Source organism: Microcaecilia unicolor, chromosome 10 (genome assembly GCF_901765095.1).
Source record: "Microcaecilia unicolor chromosome 10, aMicUni1.1, whole genome shotgun sequence".
Taxonomy (NCBI): domain Eukaryota; kingdom Metazoa; phylum Chordata; class Amphibia; order Gymnophiona; family Siphonopidae; genus Microcaecilia; species Microcaecilia unicolor.
Window position 1 is genome coordinate 172,561,994 of NC_044040.1, and position 24,765 is coordinate 172,586,758.

Here is a 24,765-nt window from a genome sequence, read left to right on the forward strand (position 1 = left end):
AAAATGAAGCAGGCGAAGCTAGTTGGTCTCTATATTGATAAACGGGTTATGTGTGAGGAAGAACTGGGCTCAGTATAGTAAATATAGTGAAACACCTTATGTACAAAAAGGATTTTGTATTGTATTCAATAACTGACCAGTAACCAATGCAACAACAAAAGTACCAACTTTTATGATCTTACAGGTTGTACTCGGTATGAATTGGCATTCTGAATCAGTTACAAGTGGCAAATACTGTAATCGGGGAGATCATGATGTAAAGAATTATAATAGTCAAGTCTGCTTATAATCAGACCAAATGCAATAATCTTTAGGTCAGAGAGACCAAAATAAGGTTACCAATTATACAATAGCAATTCAAATGCTTAAAAAAAAAAAAATCAAGACATCAGCATTTACGCTCAGAGGCAAGCATGTCATGATGACCACTTATTTTTATTTTTACCTTGGCTCTTTGTTAAATTCAACACTTATGCCTGTAGGTGGCAAGATCAGCACTTAATAAATGCCACTCTTTTTAACATGTTGCTTTGTAAAATGGTTGTTCCCACTGTATGTACTGTGCACACTGTACATGTAAATTCCTACATCTGTATTCATATTTTGTTCAATGCTCTGAAAATTATGCACATCCCAACTTCCAATATCCCTTTTCCTACCTAGACAGCCTTGCAAAATTCATCTTATAATGTCAGAAAATAAGTTAGTGTCACTTATGTCAAGCTTCTAAGTGCCAGAGTGTAGCCCTGGTACTATAACAATGGCTATTTTGTTTTCAAAACATGTTAACTGATGGCATCTGTTACAGTTTTGCTTATTAGATGTTTCATTAGTATTATGATAGTATCGTATTATTTCTCCGAGGACAAGCAGGCTGCTTGTTCTCACGACTGGGTTGACGTCCGCGGCAGCCCCCACCAACCGGAAGAAGCTTCGTGGGACGGTCGGCACGCAGGGCACGCCCACCGCGCATGCGCGGCCGTCTTCCCGCCCGTGCGCGACCGCTCCCGCCAGTTACTTTTTTTCCGCGACTGGAGAGAGTTGTGCAATTGCCTCTCTCTCCGTTCAGCCGCCGGATTTTTCGACCGCGTTTACGCGGATCGTTGCTTTGGATCCCCGTTCGGTTCCTCTTTCTTTTCTTTCATTTGTATTGTTAATAAAAAAAAAAAAAAAAAAAAAAAAGATTTTCGCGCGTGTGGAGCACGCGCTCCCCTTTTCCCTCGCTTCCAGCGGGGACGCCTCGTTGCGGCCTAGTGGCCGCTCGGTCGGCTAATTTTTTCGTGGTGTGATTTTAGCCACCATTGCCGACTTTGACTTCGCCGACGCGATTTTTCCGTCGATGTCCTCGAAGGTCCCGAGTGGATTTAAAAAGTGTGGTCGCTGCGGCCGGCCGATCTCGCAGACCGACACCCACGCTTGGTGCCTCCAGTGCCTCGGGCCGGAGCACAATCTCAAGTCGTGCGCGCTGTGTCTCGGTCTCCGGAAACGGACTCAGGTTGCGAGGCAAGTTCTGCGGGACCGTCTTTTTGGAACTTGCGCCGGCCCCTCGACGTCGACCTCGACGGCATCGGTATCGAAGGCCGGGTCTTCGGTACCGGTATCGATGCCCGAGACATCGGCACCGATGGCAGCGACCCCAGGAGAACAGGGCCCGCCGGTCCGCCGGTGAGAGTGGGGTTGAGAGGCCGCGTGGGCAGTCGGCCCCGGCCACTCCCTCAGCTCGTGAGCCACGGGACCGAACCCTGTCGGACCCGGTACCTCGAGACCGAGGGGGATCGACCTCCTCCTCCTCCATGCCCTCCGGCGCCGGTGACGTGCACCGGAAAAAAGATAAGAAGCGCCGTCACCGGGAGCCCTCGGTGCACCCTGAAGAGGAGTCGACGCCGAAGCGTCATCGCAGAGAGGAGAGATCTCCGTCGGTGGTGGAGGTACCGACGCGTCGGGGTTCCGGCACCTCGGTGCCGTCTCCTGGCCCCCAGCAGCTTCTGGCACCGACACCCTTACCGGCCCCACCGCCTTTCCCGGCAGCGGGCCTGGACGAGTGCCTCAGAGCCATCCTTCCGGGGATCCTGGAAGGGCTGATGCGCCAGGCTGTGCCGGCGTCGGGGGTGCTTGCGCCCCCGGCGCCGATGACTGTGGCGCCGGCGAGCTCTAGCCCGGCGCCGGGGCTGTCGACACCGCCGCCGCTTGCGGTGCCGGTCTCGACCGCCACACAGGTGGAGTCCCCGTCGACGTCGATGGAGGGAGCTCCGTCCCCGCCGGCGCGGGAGTCCACCGCTCGACGACACCGAGACCTCGGTGCCTCGACGTCGAGCCGGGCCCGGTACCGGACTCAGCTACATGAGCTAATGTCCGATACCGAGGATGAGGACTCGTGGGGGGAAGAGGAGGACCCGAGATATTTCTCCTCAGAGGAGTCTACGGGCCTTCCCTCGGACCCCACGCCGTCACCGGAGAGGAAGCTCTCACCTCCTGAGAGTCTCTCCTTTGCCTCCTTTGTGCGGGATATGTCTATAAGCATTCCCTTTCCCGTGGTCTCTGTGGAAGAGCCGAGGGCCGAGATGCTCGAGGTCCTCGACTATCCATCACCACCTAGAGAGTCCTCCACGGTACCGCTGCACAATGTCCTGAAGGAGACGCTGCTTCGGAACTGGGTGCGACCACTAACTAACCCCACCATTCCCAAGAAAGCAGAGTCCCAGTACAGGATCCACTCTGACCCAGAGCTCATGCGGCCCCAGTTGCCCCATGACTCAGCGGTCGTGGATTCTGCTCTCAAGAGGGCACGGAGTTCGAGGGATACCGCCTCGGCGCCCCCGGGGCGGGAGTCTCGCACTCTGGACTCATTTGGGAGGAAGGCCTACCAATCCTCCATGCTCGTGACCCGCATCCAATCTTACCTGCTCTATATGAGCATCCACATGCGGACCAATGTGCAACAGCTGGCGGACCTGGTCGATAAGCTCCCGCCGGAGCAGTCCAGGCCATATCAGGAGGTGGTCAGGCAGCTGAAGGCGTGCAGAAAGTTCCTGTCCAGGGGGATTTTTGACACCTGTGACGTGGCATCTCGTGCTGCGGCCCAAGGTATAGTGATGCGCAGGCTCTCATGGCTGCGTGCCTCTGACCTGGACAACCGCACCCAGCAGAGACTGGCTGACGTCCCTTGCCGGGGGGATAATATTTTTGGCGAGAAGGTCGAGCAGATGGTTGACCAACTGCATCAGCGGGAAACCGCTCTCGACAAGCTCTCCCACCGGGCGCCTTCAGCACCCGCCCCCGCGGGCGGGCGTTTTTCCCGGGCTCGGCAGGCTGCACCCTATTCTTTTGCGAAGCGTAGGTACAACCAGCCGGCCCGAAGGCCTCGTCAGGCACAGGGACAGCCCCAGCGCGCTCGTTCCCGTCAACAGCGTGCGCCTAAGCAGCCCCCTGCGCCTCCACAGCAAAAGCCGGGGACGGGCTTTTGACTGGATCCACGGGAACATAGCCGCCCTACAAGTGTCCGTACTGGACGACCTGCCGGTCGGAGGGAGGTTAAAATTCTTTCACCAAAGGTGGCCTCTCATAACCTCCGACCAGTGGGTTCTCCAAATAGTGCGGTGCGGATACGCCCTGAATTTGACCTCCCTGCCTCCAAATTGTCCTCCGGGAGCTCAGTCTTTCAGCTCCCATCACAAGCAGGTACTTGCAGAGGAACTCTCCGCCCTTCTCAGCGCCAATGCGGTCGAGCCCGTACCACCCGGGCAGGAAGGGCAGGGATTCTATTCCAGGTACTTCCTTGTGGAAAAGAAAACAGGGGGGATGCGTCCCATCCTAGACCTGAGAGGCCTGAACAAATTCCTGGTCAAAGAAAAGTTCAGGATGCTTTCCTTGGGCACCCTTCTGCCAATGATTCAGAAAAACGATTGGCTATGTTCCCTGGATTTAAAGGACGCATACACTCACATCCCGATACTGCCAGCTCACAGACAGTATCTCAGATTCCGCCTGGGCGCACGGCACTTTCAGTATTGTGTGCTGCCCTTTGGGCTCGCCTCTGCCCCACGAGTGTTTACAAAGTGCCTCGTGGTGGTAGCGGCCTACCTACGCAAGCTGGGAGTGCACGTGTTCCCATATCTCGACGATTGGCTGGTCAAGAACACCTCGGAGGCAGGAGCCCTCCGGTCCATGCGGTGCACTATTCAACTTCTGGAGCTGCTGGGGTTTGTGATAAATTACCCAAAGTCCCATCTCCAGCCAACTCAGTCTCTGGAATTCATAGGAGCGCTGCTGAATTCCCAGACGGTTCAGGCCTACCTTCCCGAAGCGAGGGCCACCAATCTCTTGGCCCTGGCTTCGCAGACCAGAGCGTCTCAGCAGATCACAGCTCGGCAGATGTTGAGACTTCTGGGTCATATGGCCTCCACAGTTCATGTGACTCCCATGGCTCGTCTTCACATGAGATCTGCTCAATGGACCCTAGCTTCCCAGTGGTTCCAAGCCACCGGGAATCTAGAGGATGTCATCCGCCTCTCCACCAGTTGCCGCACTTCACTGCTCTGGTGGACCATACGGACCAATTTGACCCTGGGACGTCCATTCCAAATTCCGCAGCCCACGAAAGTGCTGACGACGGATGCATCCCGCCTGGGGTGGGGAGCCCATGTCGATGGGCTTCACACCCAGGGTCTGTGGTCCCTCCAGGAAAAGGATCTGCAGATCAACCTCCTGGAGCTCCGAGCGATCTGGAACGCACTGAAGGCTTTCAGAGATCGGCTGTCCTGCCAAATTATCCAAATTCGGACAGACAATCAGGTTGCAATGTATTACGTCAACAAGCAGGGGGGCACCGGATCTCGCCCCCTGTGTCAGGAAGCCGTCGGTATGTGGCGTTGGGCGTGTCGGTTCGGCATGCTTCTCCAAGCCACGTACCTGGCAGGCGTAAACAACAGTCTGGCCGACAGACTGAGCAGAGTCATGCAACCGCACGAGTGGTCGCTCCATTCCAGAGTGGTACGCAAGATCTTCCGAGAGTGGGGCACCCCCTCGGTGGATCTTTTCGCCTCTCAGACCAACCACAAGCTGCCTCTGTTCTGTTCCAGGCTTCAGACACACGGCAGGCTAGCGTCAGATGCCTTTCTCCTTCATTGGGGGACCGGCCTCCTGTATGCTTATCCTCCCATACCTTTGGTGGGGAAGACCTTACTGAAGCTCAAGCAAGACCGCGGCACCATGATTCTGATAGCGCCCTTTTGGCCCCGTCAGATCTGGTTCCCTCTTCTTCTGGAGTTGTCCTCCGAAGAACCGTGGAGATTGGAGTGTTTTCCGACTCTCATTTCGCAGAACGACGGAGCATTGCTGCACCCCAACCTTCAATCCCTGGCTCTCACGGCCTGGATGTTGAGGGCGTAGACTTCGCTGCGTTGGGTCTGTCTGAGGGTGTCTCCCGGGTCTTGCTTGCCTCTAGGAAGGATTCCACTAAAAAGAGTTACTTTTTCAAGTGGAGGAGGTTTGTCGTTTGGTGTGAGAGCAAGGCCCTAGAACCTCGTTCTTGCCCTGCACAGAACCTGCTTGAATACCTTCTGCACTTATCAGAGTCTGGCCTCAAGACCAACTCAGTAAGGAATCACCTTAGTGCGATTAGTGCTTACCATTATCGTGTGGAAGGTAAAGCCATCTCTGGAGAGCCTTTAGTCGTTCGATTCATGAGAGGTTTGCTTTTGTCAAAGCCCCCTATCAAGCCTCCTACTGTGTCATGGGATCTCAACGTCGTCCTCACCCAGCTGATGAAACCTCCTTTTGAGCCACTGAATACCTGCCATCTGAAGTACTTGACCTGGAAGGTCATTTTCTTGGTGGCAGTTACTTCAGCTCGTAGGGTCAGTGAGCTTCAAGCCCTGGTAGCTCATGCTCCATATACCAAATTTCATCACAACAGAGTAGTGCTCCGCACCCACCCAAAGTTCCTGCCGAAGGTGGTGTCGGAGTTCCATCTTAACCAGTCAATTGTCTTGCCAACATTCTTCCCCAGGCCGCATACCCGCCCTGCTGAACGTCAGTTGCACACATTGGACTGCAAGAGAGCATTGGCCTTCTACTTGGAGCGGACACAGCCCAACAGACAGTCCGCCCAATTGTTTATTTCTTTCGACCCTAACAGGCTAGGGGTCGCTGTCGGGAAACGCACCATCTCCAATTGGCTAGCAGACTGCATTTCCTTCACTTACGCCCAGGCTGGGCTGACTCTTGAGGGTCATGTCACGGCTCATAGTGTCAGAGCCATGGCAGCGTCGGTGGCCCACTTGAAGTCAGCCACTATTGAAGAGATCTGCAAGGCTGCGACGTGGTCATCTGTCCACACATTCACATCTCATTACTGCCTCCAGCAGGATACCCGACGCGACAGTCGGTTCGGGCAGTCGGTGCTGCAGAATCTGTTTGGGGTGTAAATCCAACTCCACCCTCCAGGACCCGAATTTATTCTGGTCAGGCTGCACTTTCAGTTAGTTGTTCTTCGTAGGTCAATTTCTGTTGTTCCCTCGCCGTTGCGAGGTTCAATTGACCTGGGTTTTTGTTTTGAGTGAGCCTGAGAGCTAGGGATACCCCAGTCGTGAGAACAAGCAGCCTGCTTGTCCTCGGAGAAAGGGTATGATACATACCTGTAGCAGTTGTTCTCCGAGGACAGCAGGCTGATTGTTCTCACCTACCCTCCCTCCTCCCCTTTGGAGTTGCGTTTTCATCTTTTTGCTAGTCATTCAACTGGCGGGAGCGGTCGCGCACGGGCGGGAAGACGGCCGCGCATGCGCGGTGGGCGTGCCCTGCGTGCCGACCGTCCCACGAAGCTTCTTCCGGTTGGTGGGGGCTGCCGCGGACGTCAACCCAGTCGTGAGAACAATCAGCCTGCTGTCCTCGGAGAACAACTGCTACAGGTATGTATCATACCCTATCTCTGTTATTTGAATTTCAATGCTGTTAAATGTGTATATTTTTGATCCTGTTTCGTGGTATTGCTGTTTTCAAGTTTCCCTCATTTATTGTATTTGCGTTTATACTTGGTCATTTTACTATTGTTACTCTGCTAACAAAATTGTAAATTTTATGTTAGTGTACCTGCTGTACAGTGCCTTGGGTGAATCGCTTCCTAAAGGTGGTTAATAAATCCCAGTAAATAAATAAGCCTTAGAAATCTTTACTATTGGCTTATACCTCATTCATAAAATAAAATGAAAACAGTCTGGATAGACTGAAGCCAAACTATACACTTTGGGCTAGATTCTATATAGCTCCTGAAATCGGCGTATTCTGTAAAGTATGCCTGAATTTTATAGAATAAGCTTAAATTTCCACGCATCATAATAGAATACTCCGAGCGCCTCTCCAAGCAACCAAATTTGGTCGTGTCCATTTAGGCCATATTTTACTTGGCGTAAATCCCGACCCATATATTAGGCTCAGAGTGCATGTATTCTATAATAATGCGCATAGATTTAAAAAGTGCACATAACCATGCCCCCTTTTCAACTATGCAACTTGGAATTTACACACACCATGTTATAGAATACACTTAGCGTGAAAAAAATCATATAAAAAAAACTTTGAACATGAAGACCAGAAGTCTGTAAGACATCATGTTGCACATATATGCACAAACAAACATGAGTCACACATGATAAAAACATTTGTATATCTATGACCAGTTTAATTCCAGAAAGTCAATAGGTTTTTATAGTCAAAAGCTAAAGGCTACACAATTACATCAAAATCTGTGGCAGAAAAAAATTTAATACATGTAATTTTAACTACGCTTGATATGCACATTTGTAGTAACAGTGTGTATATTACAATAGATGTACGCTCAATATTTAAAAGCAAATGGCTGCTAAAATGACACTTAAGCGGCTTTCCGGCACTGAATATCGTCAGAGGCTTAAAGATAGCCAGTTATATCGGGCGATTTAACCAGACGATTTTCAAAACCAGACAGGCCAAGTTTGGCCGGTCTGACGTTAAGTGGCCAGCGCTGAATATCAGTGTGGCCGATTAAAATCGGACCAGCCAAAGTTTATTTATTTATTGCATTTGTATCCCACATTTTCCCACCTCTTTGCAGGCTCAATGTGGCTTACAATACATTATGAGTAATAGAAATATATCAGAAAATAGACATTTAGTGTTACAGCAGGATTTTGGGTAACATGATAATGATAAAACATGGTAGTAGTATAACAAGCAGTTATTATAAGACAGTTCTGAATATATGTGGGGGAGTTGTGTATATTCACATTGGTTGATTTTTGTTGTATGCCATGTTAAAGAGATGGCTCTTCAGTTCGTAGATCGTTTTTTAAAATTTGCACGGCAATGCATTCCATAACTGTGTGCTCAAGTAGGTAAAGTTTGACGCGTGCATTAGTTTGTATTTTAGACCTTTGCAGTTAGGGAAGTGCAAGTTGAGGAATGTGCGGGATGAACTTTTGGCATTCCTGGGTGGTAGGTCTATCAGGTCTGACATGTAGGCTGGTGCATCTCCATGAATGATTTTGTGGACTAGAGAGCATATTTTGAATGTGATACGTTCTTTAAGTGGGAGCCAGTGTAGTTTCTCTCGTAAGGGTTTAGCACTTTCGTGTTTTGTCTTACCAAATATGAGTCTAGCTGCAGTGTTCTGGAATGTCTGAAGTTTCTTGATTATTTGCTCTTTACAGCCAGCGTAGAGTGCATTGCAATAGCCTAGATGACTGAGCACCATAGATTGTATCAGGTTGTGGAAAACTGACCTTGGGAAGAAAGGTCTTACTTTTTTTAATTTCCACATAGAGTGGAACATCTTCTTGGTTGTGTTTTTCGCGTGGTTCTCGAGTGTTGGGTGTCGATCGATGGTGACTCCAAGAATTTTTAGGGTGTCCGAAATTGGAAGGTTCAAATTTGGTGTGTTTATGGCGATGAATTTGTTCTTATTATGTTGAGAGGTGAGTGTTAGGCATTGGGTTTTATCGGCATTCAGTTTCAGCCAAAATGCATCCGCCCATGAGTACATGATTGATATCATTGGAGATTTCCTTTAGATCTTGTTTGAATGGGATGTAGATCGTTACGTCGTCTGCGTATATGTATGGGTTGAGGTTTTGGTTTGATAATAGTTTGGCTAAGTGACATCCAACTCGTCTAATTCAGCCACATGGATACCTGAATGTGAGTCCCACAGGGATCCCCCCTCTTGCCGACTCTATTCAACTTAATGATAGCATCTTGCAGCAGTGTGCATCGGTGTCGGGGGTGCTTGCGCCTTCCGTCTAGCCCGCTGTGGTCCAACCTGGCCCTCAGCCTGCGGTGCGGTCCCAATGTCAACTGCCACCCAAGCCAGTATCTCCTTGACATCTGTGGAGGAACCTTCGCTAGAGTAAAGACGGCTGGAGCCAACACCTCGACGCACCTCTTGGGTACATGGCTTTTCAAATTCGAAGTAGGCTCAGTCTCGGCCCTCCCACAGGGAGTTTCTGACCGACACCGATGAGGAACTCTCATGGGAGTCAGATGAGGATCCACGGTACTTCTGCTCAGATGAGTCCTGTGGTATCCCCTCTGAATTCTTCCTTCCACTTGAAAGGAGAAAGTCTCATAGTGATGATGTGATTGTCCCTCTCCACGAGGTATTCAAGGAAGTCCTCGATTGGAACTAGGAATCCCCTCTGTCGGTCCCTGTCATGCCCAAGAAGATTGACACCTAGTGCCGGATCTACAGTACACTTGGTTTTGATAGGCCTCAGTTGCTTCACAACTCCATGGTGATGGAGTCCACTCTCAAGAGTCAGAAGTTCTAGAGACTATGCCCCAGGCAGAGAAGCTAGGACCTTGGACTCTTTTTGAGAGGAAGATGTTCCAGGCTTCAATGCTCGTGTCCTGTATCCAGTTGTACCAGCTCTTTATGTGCATCTATTTGCAGGACTCTGTGCGCAAGTTGATGGACTTGGCAGACTCTCTCCCACCAAGTAAGTGCGCCAGTTGGCCAAGCAGCAGAAGGTGTGTCAAATTCTTGGCCGGAGTGCCTATGACACTTTTGATGTGGCTTCCAGGATCTTTGCGGATGCCTTGCCAGGGGGCTAAACTTTTTGGAGAGAAGGTTGAGGAGGGTGCTGACTAAATCAAAAAGCATACTGATACCATCTCTTCTCTCTCCTGCTGGGCATCTTCTGCAGTCAGCTAGGAGATCTTTTCGCAAGTCAAAGAGGGGTGCCTACTACTCAGATACATAGGTACGTTACTTCCTTTCGCCAGCCCTACTCAGGCTCAATCTCAGTGAGCTCGTTCTCATCAACAGCATGCGCCTAAGGCCCATGCTCCTCCCCAGTCTAAGCAAGGGGCGACCTTTTGACTGGCTCCAGCAGAGCATAGCTGATGTGAAAGTGTCCTTACTGGATGACCTGCCAGTTGGGGGGAGGCTGAAGTTTTTTCACGAAAGGTAGCTCGTTATCACCTCTAACTGGTGGGTTCTCCAAATAGTCCATATCCGATACGCACTAAATTGGCTTCAAAAACCTCCAAATTGCCCACCGAGAACTCATTACTTCAGCTCTCAGCACGAGGAGGTACTTGCAGAGGAACTCTTCACCCTTTTACAGCCCCAAGTGGTCGAACCTGTTCCACCAGGGAAAGAAGGGCGAGGTATTCTATTCCAGGTATTTCCTTGTGCAAAAAGACGGGGGATACATCTCATCCTAGATCTAAGGGCCCTGAACAAATTCCTAGTCAAAGAAAAGTTCAGGATGGTTTCCTTGGGTATCCTTCCTCCCATGATTCAAGAAAATGATTGGCTATGCTATCTGGACTTAAAGGATGCATATACTTACTTACCAGTTTGATTTTGGCTGGAAACAAATCACTACCAGTACCACATGCTTCCTTTTGGCCTCGTGTCATCTCCCAGAGTCTTTACCAAGTGTCGAGTGGTAGTCGCAGCATTGCTACACAGACTGGGAGTCCATGTGGTCCCTTACTTCAGTGATTGGCTGGTGAAGAGCACATTGGAGGACAGTACTCAGGAGTCCATGCAGAGCACTATTCGGGTACTAGAACTACTAGGGTTCGTTATAAACTACCCCAAGTCCCATCTTCACCCTGTACAACAATTGGAATTCACTGGAGCCCTTCTCGATACGCAGAAAGTTTGAGCCTTCCTCCCAGGGCCAAGGTCTGACACTTTAGTCACATTGGCTTCTCAGGTTCAAGCCTCTCAGCAGGTCATGGCTCAGAAGATGTTGTTTGATGGACCACATGGCTTCCACAATTTATGTAACATCCATGACATGCCTTCACATGAGACCAGCCCAAATGGACCCTAGCCTCCCAGTGGTACCAGGCTACGGGAGACCTGGAAGATGTCATCCGAGTTTCTCTAGACCTTGTTCGATCCAGTTTGACTTTCAAATTGCTCAGCCATAAAAACTGCTGATGACAGATGCATCTCTCCTTGGTTGGGCTTATGTAGATGGGCTTCACAATCTGGGAGCATGGTCCCTCCAGGAAACGGGTCTTCAGATCAATCTTCTGGAGCTGTGGGTGATCTGGAATGCTCAAGACTTTCAGAGATGGCTATCCAACCAAATTGTGCTCATTCAAACAGACACCCAGGTTGCAACAAGCAGGGGGCACCCTCTGTGTCAGTAGGCCCATTCGGATGTAGCGCTGTTCCTCCAAGCCACTTACCTGGCGGGCAAAAACAACAGTCTGGCCAACAGACTGAACAGGGTTATGCAACCATGTGAGTGGTCTCTCAAAATGGACATTGCCCACAAAATCTTCCGAGCGTGCCCCCCCCCCCCCCCCCCCGGTGGATCTCTTTGCCATTCACCTGAATCACAGAGTCCTTCAGTTCTGCTTCAGGCCCATGAAAGAATAGTATCAGATGCCCGCCTCCTATATTGGGGGTCACGTCTTATGTATGCGTATTCTCCCATTCCTCTTGTGGGGAAGACTCTGCTGAAACTCAAGCAAGACCACGGGACAATAATCTTAATCGCGCCTTACTGGCCAATGTTTTTTCCAACCCTCATCATGCAGAACAAAGGGATCTCTTCTACATCCCAACCTTCAGTCTCTGGCCCTCACAGCCTGGATGTTGAGAGCCTAGAATTTGCTTCTTTCAATCTGTCAGAGGGTGTCTTCCAAGACTTGCTGGCTTCCAGAAAAGATTCCACTAAGAGGTGGTGGTCTTTCAAATGGAGGAGGTTTGCCGTCTGGTGTGAGGTCAAGGCCCAAGATCCTGTTTACTGTCCTACAGTCCCTGCTTCAATACATTCTGCACCTTTCCGAGTTTGGTCTAAGACCAACTCTGTGAGGGTTCACCTCGGTGCAATTAGTGCTTATCAACATGTAGAGAGTAAGCCCATCTCTGTACAGCCTCTAGTTTTTCGCTTCATAAGAGGCTTGCTTTTATCAGATCCCTCTATCAAACCTCCACCTGTGTCATGGGACATCAATGTCATCCTCACCCAGCTGATGAGAGCTCCTTTTGAGCCACTGAATTCTTGCCATCTGAAGAACTTGACCTGGAAAATCATTTTTCTTGGTGGCTATTACTTCAGCTCTAGGCGTTAGTGGTGGATGCACCTTATACTAAGTTTCATCACAACAGAGTAGTCCTCCACAAGCACCCTAAGTTCCTGCCAAAGATTGTTTCTGAGTTCTGTCTGAACCAGTCGATTGTCTTGCTAACATTCTTTCCCCGACCTCATGCCCATCCTAGCGAGAGCATCTTGCACACCTTGGACTGCAAGTGAGCATTGGCCTAACAGGCCACCCAACTATTTTTTGTTTCTTTTGTTCCCAACAGGATGGGGGTTGCCATTGGCAGTGCGCAATCTCTAATTGGCTAGCAGATTGCATTTTTTCCACTTATGCCCAGGCTGGGCTGACACTGGAGGATTATGTCAAGGCTCATAATGTCAGAGCCATGGCTGCTTCAGTAGCCCACTTGCGGTCAGCCTCCATTGAAGAAATTTGCAAGGCTGCGATATGGTTTTCAGTCCACACATGCATATCTTATTTCTTCCTTGAGCAGGATAGCCGACATGAATAGTCAGTTCAGGCAGACAGTGTTGCAGAATCTGTTTGAGGTCTAGAATCCAACTCCACCCCCCCCCCCCAGGCCCATTTTATTCTGTTCCAGTCTGCACTCTCAATGAGTTTGTATATAGTTTCAGGTTGATTTGAGTTATGTCCTAGTCGTTGCGAGGTTTGTTGTTTTCTGTGAGCCTGGATGCTAGGGATTAATGCCTTGCTTGTCCTCAGAGAAAGCAAAGTTACTTACCTGTAGCAGATATTCTCTGAGGACAGCAGGACTAATATTCTCACAAACCCTCCCACCTCCCCTAGGAGTTGTCTCCTAGTTTTATTTTTTTTCTTGTGGTATTTAACTGCGGTAGAGGGCGGGAAGGCACCTGCACATCAGTGATGGATCGTGTCTCGTGCTCCACAAAAGTTCTTATGGCTTGTTGTAAAGTCCGGATTGGGCAATACAGCGCCATGTTACCCACTTGTGAGACTATAAGCCCTGCTTTCCTTGGAGAATACCTGCTACAGGTAAGCAACTTTGCTTTTTAGGTGTCAAACTTCTGGTGGTTGGTTTGGATTCTGGCCTCTTATCTTTACTTAAATATTTTGAAGAATAATGACAATTTTGCATCATCATCAAGCATGCACCCCTTAAGCAGTCCAAACTGCCATGTAGTATTTGAATGTATGAAAAATAATGCACAAAAGAATCCCAGCTGTTGTAATCTGTGCCATAGTTCACGTAATAAAGAACAGAATGGTACAACTTTTAAAACTAGTATATACAAATTTTAGTTAACAAGGTGTGCAAGTGGTAGAATTGATATGCTGTATTTATTTTTTGTAGTATAAAAATATTGTCTACATATGGTTTAAAAGTTCATTACCGTTTCCTTCAGGTACTGGCTGCAGCCAAGAGACAATGGGAGCAAGTCTTCTAAAACAGAGGATCTAGGATCACTTAGGTTAAATATATGTTACGCTGAAGACCATGTACTTCCATCAGAGTGCTATATCCCTTTAAGGAATCTTCTGCTTAAGTCTCCAGATGTTCAGGTATTATTTTGCTTAATAGTTCTTTAAAGCAAGGACTTGTAGGATATTCTGCTTAGAAATAAAAGTAGTCTGTGGTTTAAAAAGTTACAGAAAGCCCTTTGAAAACTGAACAACAAACTAGGAAATCTTAAGTAATTAAAGTAGTAAGACTCCCATCTAAATACTTTAAATAAAAAGTTACCTGCACAATCCAGAAGTACTTTGCGGTGAACAAATCAACACAATAGTAAAATATAATAAAAATACATTGTACAACATGACAGAAAACTTACATACATAAATTGTACTCGCTTAACGATAAATGCTCCATCTCGGAGATACCCCTGCTTAAAATATACTGTAGATATATTATTTCACTCATTCCATGTGTTCCTTAGGCTAACCTCCAAAGGCTTATTGAATCAAAAATGTTTTAAAACTTCTTTTGAACTCTGCACAGTTTTATAGTTCTCTCAATGACTGTAATATATTCCAAACCTTTGGACCAATAACTTTTAATATTGAGGATTGATACTGTTCAAGTTTGATAGCTTTAAAAGATGGTATTTCTAGTAAATTCAAATTGGATGACCTAAGTGACCCGGTAGGACGATCCATTTGTAGTGCTTTCAATAGGTTTTTATTTAGTCCCACTAATAAGTTGTTGCAATAATCAAAGCATGGCATTACCACACTTTGAACAATCAGTGAACACAGTAGGCAACAGTCCCATATACCGCTTTCCATTGCAAGTGCCTCTGAATATCCCCATTCGTATTAATCTTAGCCTCCGGTTCTTTGTGCAATCTTTGACCCTATTTACTAAAGCTTTCCCCTAGCCCCATTTCTTTGCCAACCCCATTTAAATAAAAATTCCAATTAACCCTATCAAACACTCTTTCTTTCTGCCTCCATAGCCACCAAGACCATGTGTTCCCTCCCACTCTGCGCTGTCCATATCACTTGCAGGGTCCGCTTCATATTATCCTCCACTTGTCACCCCGGTATAAACCCCAATTGATATGTATGGATTAAATCTGGTATCTCCCTGGCCAACCACAAGACCAATATTGTGACCAGTATTTTCACATCTCCATTTAACTGTGATAAAGGCCAGTGTGACCTACACAGTGTTAGGACCTTTCTTGTCTGGGGAAAAACCATAATTCCCTTACACCTCATGGTGGGGGGCTATTTGATGTCTTGCAAGAAACTATTAAACAGCTCCATCAATATAGGACTGTGGCAGGAAACAAATCCTTTGGAAATGTCCAGGCCTAAAATCTTTACACCATCACAATAAAGGAGAGTGAGGCCCTTTTGTAAAGTGTTTGAATATATACATAGAATAATGATGACTGGGTCTTTTAATACACATAGGTACAAAATAATAGTAGATATCTATATTGAATTTCATCATATGGTCATATCAATGGGCTATGTGCCCTAGCTTGGAACCCATAATTATGATCCAGTACCATATGTCCCAAATTTCTTGTTTAGATTTGAGAGTGAAAGAAAGCTAATCATAACAGTTCTGAAAAGATGTTAATGGGAAAAATACTTGTCTTGAAGTGGAAAGGTATCAGTACAGTGGTTCTAACTTGTGTAGGTGTATTCCAAATACAAGTGGGAGCAAATGGCTCAAATTTATCAGAAGGCCACAACCTTTTTTATTTGCTAGTTTCAATAAGCCACAGGGAAGGGACATTGAGAATTATTTTTCCAACCAAGTTGGCAGAACAATAGCCAGTATGGCCTCCATTATCCCACCTCCCCTCTATCTTGTTCCTCCAGGACCAGATTTGGGAATCACTGACTTATGATGATGATGATGTAGAATTGTTTCTTTGTGTTTTACCTCAGGCCTCACAGGTGATACGTTAAATATGATGATAAACAGTGCTCTCCCATTCCCTCAATTAATCAGTCATATAGTAACATTCATCACTTAGGGCATCATTTACTGTTACCATGTGTTACTTAAATTTTGTAAGTTTTTTTATATGATTGCCAAAAAATAACAGGAAGGGAAAGAGGAATGCTTGTAACAAATTGGCTGTTCTTGGTTTTTGATTAACTGAATAAAAAGCACATTTTCAGCATAACATCAACACCATGGAAACCTGAATGTGGAGTACCACAAGGATCACCGCTTTCACCATCTCTTTTTAACTTAATGATGACACCATTAGCCAAATCGCTATCCAACCAAGGACTCAACCCGTACATCTGTGCAGACGATGTCACGATATATATCCCGTTCAAACATGATTTAAAAGAAATCACAAATTAAATTAAACACAGCCTCCAAATAATGAACTCATGGGTGGATGCATTCCTACTAAAGGTAAATGCAGAAAAAACACAATGTCTTATTCTGTCCTCACAATATAACACAAACAAACCAAGTACCATAATCACCTCAGACTACACCCTCCCAGTTTCAGATAGTCTGAAAATTCTGGGAGTCACAATCGACCAAAATCTAACACTCGAAGACCATGCGTAAAACACTACAAAGAAAATATTCTACTCAATGTGGAAACTTAAAAGGATCAAACCTTTTTTCCCAAGGGAAATATTCCGTAGCCTGGTACAATCGATGGTGCTAAGTCATCTAGGTTATTGCAATGCCATCTACGCCAGATGCAAAGAACAAGTCATTAAGAAACTTCAAACAGCTCAAAACACAGCAGCCAGGCGCATATTTGGGAAAGCGAAATACGAAAGCGCCAAACCCCTAAGAGAGAAACTACACTGGCTCCCTTTAAAAGAACAAATTGCTTTCAAAGTTTGCACACTGGTGCACAAAATGGCGAGCGCCATCACGGCATAATGTAAGCCACATTGAGCCTGCAAATAGGTGGGAAAATGTGGGATACAAATTCTACAAATAAAAAAAATGTATTTTATCCTTTGATGCCATGTCTTGCAGCATCTCTGTAGAACAATAAGAGATCTAGTGAAGTATGGTGTGGTCTACTAGGTCGAGCACACTTGACACGTCGATTTGTATTAGTAATACATTTTGTCCTTGTCATATTATGCTTCAGAATTTTATTAACAGGGTGGTTATGACAGTTTCAGTGTTGTGGTCTGAAACCTGATTGGGATTTATGAAGAATTAATAATTTTGTCAAGTATTCCATTAGTTGTTGTGTTACTAGACCTTCCATTGTTTTGTCAGTAGTGGTATTGAGGCTACTGGTCTGTAATTTGTATTGCTGATCTTGTTGGTCGTGTTTTTGGGGATAGGTGTGAGTACTATGTCTCCTTTGTCTTGGAAATTGACCTCTTTTAAATGTGTATGTGATGTTTGGTGAGGTACTCGATGAACCAGTCTGGTGGGGTTTTCATCTTGTAGTTGTGGCATTTGTCAAGTATTGCAGTTGATTGGAGTCGCATATAGATATGTAGATGTCCAAGTTAGAGCCAGTATATCTATATGCGATTCCAATCACTTGTGTGTTGTTGCCACCATTGAAGTCCCGGTATTGTTGCCACCATTGAAGTCTCAATCTGCATTCATTCACTTGTACTGATCAAATTTTGTTATGCCCCAGGCAGGCATTTATGCCGAGACACAGATCTGTGTCAGGTACTTGGATACAATTGCAATATCCTCTGGAGGACATTTATTTCTCCGAGGACAAGCAGGCTGCTTGTTCTCGCATGTGGGTCAATGTCTGCGATGACCCAGGAATCGGATATTTTGCAAGCAAAATAAACAAAAGTTTTTGCCAGAGAGTTCTGGTGCGCGAATCGCGGACGACTTCCCACCTGTCACACGAGTGCGTACCTTAGTTCTTTTTTTCTAAATGGTTAGGTGCAGCAGTGTTTCCTCTGCGCTCAGTCAGGCCCAGGAAGAGAACTACTCTTTGCGACTGACTTTCGCTTTATTTTTTTCATGTTTATTAAAAAAAAAAAAAAAAAAAGTAGTTTTCCTGTAGTTCTCTCTTTTTTTTTTTTTTTTGTCCACCTTTAAAGTTTCCTTTCTTTTTCGACACGAACGGCCTTTGGGCCGCACGGTCGGGTTTATTCCCTTTTTTTGTGACTTCTTTTTTGGCACAATCGCGTTGTTTGATTTCGGCGAGGCCGTTTTTCCTTCCATGTCATCGAAGACACCCAGTGGCTTCAAACGTTGTACTCGGTGCAACCGGACCATCTCAGGTACAGATACCCACGCCTGGTGTATATCCAGTGCCTTGGGCCCCGACCATAGCCCAGCCGCTTGTAGTCTGTGTCTTCGTATGAAGAAACTGACCGAAGCGTCTCGAGAAGCCCAACGAGAGAAGCCTTTTGGGGCTCAGTCTGGTCCTTCAATATCGACATCGATACCGAGTTTGGCGTCGTCGACATCAACAGGAGCATCGATGTCGGGAGCAAGGGTAATACCTACTCAGAGACCAGTTTGCACTGGGAGCAGTGAGGCATCGAGTGGGTCTCCACCTGCCTCGAGGCCTCCTGTTATGCAGCCCCAATGGACCGCCCTTCGTCGGACCCGGCCCCGAGGAGACGTGAAGATTCCACGTCTTCCTCATCGGTACCGAGGAGTCTCAATGACGGGCGTTGAGCGAAGGCAAGGAAGCACAGTCATTGTTCTCCCTCGACACACGGTACCGGGAGATTCGGGGCATCGAGAGCGTCGGCGCCGAGAGGACTTCTCTCCCTCGATACAGGAGGTACTGATGTGTCGGTCTCCTAGCAGCCCGGTACCTGCTCCCGAGCCTCCACTGATTCTGACACCGCCTCTTCCACCGACCCCACATCCTTCTCCGATGGCGGCTCTCGACGAGCGCATCCGGGCCTTCTTTCTAGAAATTCTGGAGGGACTGCTACGTCAGTCAGCTTTGGTGTCGGGGGTGCTTGTGCCTTCTGTACCATCTGCTGCAGCGGTGTCTGGCCCTTTACCTGTGGTGAGGTCCCTGACCGCGATGCTGCCTGCCACCCAGGTCGACTCCCCTTCGACGTCGGTGGAGGGAGCTTCACCGCAGTCGGACCGGGCATCGGCCTCTCGACATCGCCACAGAGGACATCGTTCCTCAGCGTCGAGGCAGGTCCAGTGTCGAAGCACCTTAACTCGGGTTTTATCTGACACTGAGCAGGAGCGTTCGTGGGAGTCAGATGAGGATCCCAGGCACTTATCTTCTCTTCTCTTCTGATGAGTCCTACGGGATTCCCTCTGAATCTTCCCCTCCACCAGAAAGGAGACTATCTCCACTGGAGAGTCTGTCCTTCTCCTCTTTTGTCTGGGAAATGGCTACAGCTATTCCCTTCCCTGTGGAGGTTGAGGATGAGCCCAGGACTGAGATGCTCGAGGTTCTGGATTATTCTTCTCCACCTAAAGAGGCTGTGACAGTTCCTCTACATAAGGTACTGAAGAAAGTCCTTATGCGAAACTGGTTAGCCACTCTGTCTGGCCCCATGGTCCCGAAAAAAGCTGAATCCCAGTATCTGATCCACGGTGAGCTCTCAGTTACCCCACAATTCCATGGTGGTGGACTCCGCCCTCAAGAGAGCCAGGAGTACTAGAGACTGTGCTTCGGTGCCCCCAGGCAGAGAAGCCTCTTGATTCTTTTGGGAGGAAGACATATCAGGCCGCTATGCTCGCTGCCAAGATCCAGTCATACCAGCTCTTCACGAGTGTCCACTTGCGGGAATCGAAACGTCAGCTGTCCAGCTTGGTTGATGCACTCCCTACAGAGCTGGCCGAGCCTTTTTGCCTGGTGGTCAGGCAGCAGAAGGCGTGTCGCAAGTTCCTGGCCAGGGTTACTATTGACGTGACATCCAGGATCGCTGCTCAAGGTATAGTGATGCACAGACTCTCATGACTGCGTGTCTCTGACCTGGATCATTCTGTCCAGCAGCGGATGGCAGATGTTCCTTGCCAGGGGGATAACCTTTTTGGAGAAAAAGTAAAGGATCTTGTTGATCAGATCAAGAAGCATAATGATGCTATGGATTCTCTCTCCCACCAGGCGCCTTCTGCTACCACCTTCTCATCTAGGAGGTATTTTGGAGGGAAGAGGAGTGCTCCTTATTCCTATCTTAGGCATAGGTACACTTCTGCTTCTCGGCAGCCTACCCAGGCTCAGCCCCAGCACGCTCGTTCTCGTCAACAGCGTGCGTCTAGGGCCCATACTGCTCTCCAGCAAAAGCAAGGGATGGGCTTTTGACTGGCTTCAGTTAAGCATAGCCTCAATAAAAGTGTCCATGCCGGACGACTTGCCAGTTGGAGGGAGGTTGATATTTGTTCACCAAAGGTGGCCTCTCATAACCTCCGACCGGTGGGTTCTTCAAATAGTCCAGTTAGGATACACCCTCAATCTGGAATCCAAATCTCCAAATTGCTCACCGGGAGCTCAATCCTACAGCTCCCAGCATAAGCAGGTACTTGCAAAGGAACTCTCTGCCCTTCTACAGGCCCAAGCGGTCGAAGCGAATAAAAAGGGCAATGTAATATTAATGGGTGACTTCAATTATCCGGATATAGACTGGGTGAATGAAACATCGGTACACGCAAGGGAGGTGAAATTTCTTGATGAAATCAAGGATGGCTTCATGGAACAGCTGGTTCAGGAGCCAACGAGAGAAGATAAAATACTAGACTTAATCATTAGTGGGGCTCATGATCTGGTTCGGGGGGTAATGGTACGAGGGCCGCTTGATAACAGTGATCATAATATGATCGGTTTTGATATTGGCTACGAAGTAAGTGAACTCAGGAAATCAAATACACTAGCGTTTAACTTTAAAAAAGGAGACTACGATAAAATGAGGAAAATGGTGAAAAAAAGACTGAGGGGAGCGGCTGAAAAGGTAAAAAACTTGAATCAGGCGTGGATGCTGTCCAAAAACACCATCCTAGAAGTACAGGATAAATATATTCCGCGTATTAGAAAAAGAGGAAAAAAGACCAAACGTCAGATGGCGTGGCTAAACGGTAAGGTAAAGGAAGCTATTAGAGCCAAAAAACAATCCTTCAGAAAATGGAGAAGGGAACCGATGGAAGACAATAAGATAAAGCATAAGGAATGTCAAGCCAAATGCAAAAAGGAGATAAGGAGGGCTAAGGAGGACTTTGAAAAAAAGTTAGCGATAGAAGCGAAAACACATAGCAAAATTTTTTTTAGGTATATTAAAAGCAGAAAGCCGGCTAAAGAATCGATAGGGCCGCTGGACGACGGTGGTGTTAAAGAGGCGATCAGGGAAGACAAAGCTGTAGTGGAGAAATTAAATGAATTCTTTGCTTCGGTCTTCACCGAGGAGGATTTGGGAGGGATACCGGTGCCGGAAAAGGTATTTGAAGCGGATGAGTCAGAAAGACTAAATGATTTCTCTGTAAACTTGGAGGATGTAATGGGTCCGGATGGTATTCATCACAGAGTATTAATGGAGCTGAAAAATGAACTTGTGTAGCTGCTGTTAGTAATATGCAATTTATCCCTAAAATCAGGTGTGGTACTGGAAGATTGGAGGGTGGCCAATGTAACGCCGATTTTTAAAAAGGGTTCCAGAGGAGATCCGGGAAATTATAGACCGGTGAGTCTGACGTCGGTGGAGGCTATTATTAAGAATTAAAATTACGGAGCATGTACAAAAGCATGGGCTGCTGACACAAAGTCAGCACGGATTTAGTGAAGGGAAGTCTTGCCTCACAAATCTACTGCATTTTTTCGAGGGGGTGAACAAGCATGTGGACAAAGGGGAGCCGGTGGATATTGTATATCTAGATTTTCAGAAGGCGTTTGACAAAGTGCCTCATGAAAGACTCCAAAGGAAACTGGAGAGTCATGGGATCGGAGGCAGTGTATTATTATGGATTAAGAGCTGGTTAAAAGACAGGAAGCAGAGAGTAGGGTTGAATGGTCAGTATTCTCGATGGAGAAGGGTAGTTAGTGGGGTCCCTCAGGGGTCTGTGTTGGGACCGCTGCTTTTTAACATATTTATAAATGACCTTGAGATGGGAGTAACTAGTGAGGTAATTAAATTCGCAGATGACACAAAGTTATCCAGGGTCGTCTCGTCGCGGGAGGAGTGTGAAAGATTACAAGAGGACCTCGTGAGACTGGGGGTTTGGGCGTCCAAATGGCAGATGAAGTTCAACGTTGACAAGTGCAAAGTGATGCACGTGGAAAGAAGGAACCCGAATTACGGCTATGTCATGCAAGGTTCCACTTTAGGAGTTACGGACCGAGAAGGGGATCTGGGAGTCATCGTGGATAGAACGTTGAAATCTTCAGCTCAATGTGCTGCGGTGGCTAAGAAGATGAACAGAATGTTGAGTATTATTAGAAAAGGGATGGAAAACAAGCATGAGGATGTTATAATGACATTATATCGCTCCATGGTGCAACCGCACCTGGAGTATTGTGTTCAGCTCTGGTCGCCTCATCTCAAAAAAGATATAAAGGAATTGGAGAAGGTGCAGAGAAGGGCAACGAAAATGAAAAAAGGGATGGGACGACTACCTTATGAGGAGAGGTTAAGACGGCTAGGACTCTTTAGCCTGGAGAAAAGGCGGCTGAGGGGTGATATGATAGAGGTCTACAAAATAATGAGTGGGGTAGAGCGGACAGATGTGAAGCGTTTGTTTACGCTTTCTAACAATAATAGAACTAGGGGACACAAGATGAAATTAGAATGTGGTAGGTTTAAAACAAATTGGAGAAAGTTTTTCTTTACTCAGCATGTGGTTAGACTCTGGAACTCATTGCCGGAGAAGGTAGTGACGGCAGCTGGCCTTGCTGAGTTTAAAGGGGGTCTGGACAGATTCCTGAAGGAAAAGTCCATTGATCGTTATTAAATTTTGGGGTTTTGCCAGGTTCTTGGGGCCTGGATTGGCCGCTGTCAGAGACAGAGTGCTGGGCTTGATGGACCTTTGGTCTTTTCCCAGCGTGGCAGTGCTTATGTACTTATATACCAGGGGAAGAAGGGCTGGGATTCTATTCCAGGTACTTGTGCGAAAGAAAATAGGGGGGATGCATCCCATGCTAGACCGAAGGGCCCTGAATAAATTTCTTATCCGAGAAAAATTCAGGATGGTTTCTCTGGGCACCCTTCTTCCCATGATTCAAGAGAACGATTGGCTATGCTCTCTGGACTTAAAGGATGCTTACACACATATCTCGATACTTCCAGCTCACAGGAAGTTTCTTCGATTTCGGCTGGGAACACAGCGCTTTCAGTACTGTGTACTGCCCTTGGTCTGGCGTCCGTGCCCAGAGTGTTCACAAAGTGTCTGGCAGTAGTTGCAGCGTCGCTATGCAGACTAGGAGTGCATGTGTTCCCTTATCGCGAGGATTGGCTGGTGAAGAGCACCTCGAAGGCAGGCGCTCAGCAGTCCATGTGAATGACTATTCAGGTGCTAGAGCTACTGGGGTTTGTGATTAAATTTATTCCAAGCCCCATCTCACCCCAGTTCAAGAATTGGAATTCATTGGAGCTCTGTTGAACACAAAGACAGCTCGTGCTTATCTTCCCGAGGCAAGGGTGGACAACCTCCTATCCCTAGTGTCCTTAGTACGAGCGTCTCAACAGATCACAGCTCAGCAGATGTTGAGACTCGTGGGGCACATGGCTTCCACAGTTCATGTAACTCCCATGGCTTGTCTGCACATGAGATCAGCTCAATGGACCCTAGCCTTCTAGTGGTGCCAAGCTGCAGGAGATCTAGAGGATGTGATCCAACTGTCCACCGACTTCCGGAATTCTCTGCAGTGGTGGACGATTCAGACCAATTTGACCTTGGATCGTCCATTCCAAATTCCTCAGCCACAAAAAGTGCTGATGACAGATGCATCCCTCCTGGGGTGGGGAGCTCATGTGGATGGGCTTCACACTCAAGGAGCTTGGTCCTTTCAGGAAAAGGATCTTCAGATCAATCTCCTGGAATTGCGAGCGATCTGGAACGCTGTAAAGGCTGTCAGAGATCGGCTGTCCAACTATATTGATACAGACAGACAATCAGGTTGCCATGTACTACACCAACAAGCAGGGGGGCACCGGATCTCACCCTCTGTATCAGGAAGCCATCCAGATGTGGCTTTGGGCTCGCCGTCACAGCATGTTTCTCCAAGCCACTTATCTGGCAGGCATAAACAACAGGCTGGCCGACAGACTGAGCAGGGTAATGCAACCTCACGAGTGGTCACTGAACATGTACGTTGTCTGCAAGATCTTCCGAGCGTGGGGCACCCCCTCGGTGGATCTTTTTGCCACTCAGATCAATCATAACGTCCCTCAGTTCTGTTCCAGGCTTCAGGCCCACGACAGACTAGCGTCAGATGCCTTTCTCCTGCATTGGGGAACGGGCCTTCTGTGTGCGTATCCTCCCATACCTCTAGTAGGGAAGTCTTTGCTGAAACTCAAGCAAGACTGCGGAACCATGATCCTGATTGCACCCTTCTGGCCGCGCCAGATTTGGTTCCCTCTTCTTCTGGAGTTGTTCTCCGAAGAACCGTGGAGATTGGAGAGTTTTCCAACCCTCGTCACTCAGAACGAGGGGTCGCTTCTACATACCAACCTCCAGTCTCTGGCTCTCACGGCCTGGATGTTTAGAGCTTAGAGGTGGCCTCTTTAGGTCTTTCAGAGGGTGTCTCTTGAGTCTTGCTTCCAGAAAAGATTCCACGAAGAAGTGTTATTCTTAAATGGAGGAGATTTGCCGTCTGGTGTGAGAGCAAGGCCCTTGATCCTCTTTCT

General features: G+C 47.6%; 1 protein-coding gene across 2 annotated transcripts in view; it reads left to right on the forward strand.

Moving 5' to 3' along the window:
• Window positions 1-24,765, forward strand: part of RASA2 (RAS p21 protein activator 2) — a 216,491-nt gene that overhangs the window by 95,912 nt on the left and 95,814 nt on the right. For both annotated transcript variants that reach the window (XM_030216595.1, XM_030216596.1), the window contains exon 10: window positions 13,926-14,082. In XM_030216595.1, coding sequence (XP_030072455.1) covers window positions 13,926-14,082 — 157 coding nt within the window. The remainder of the gene's footprint in view (window positions 1-13,925; window positions 14,083-24,765) is intronic.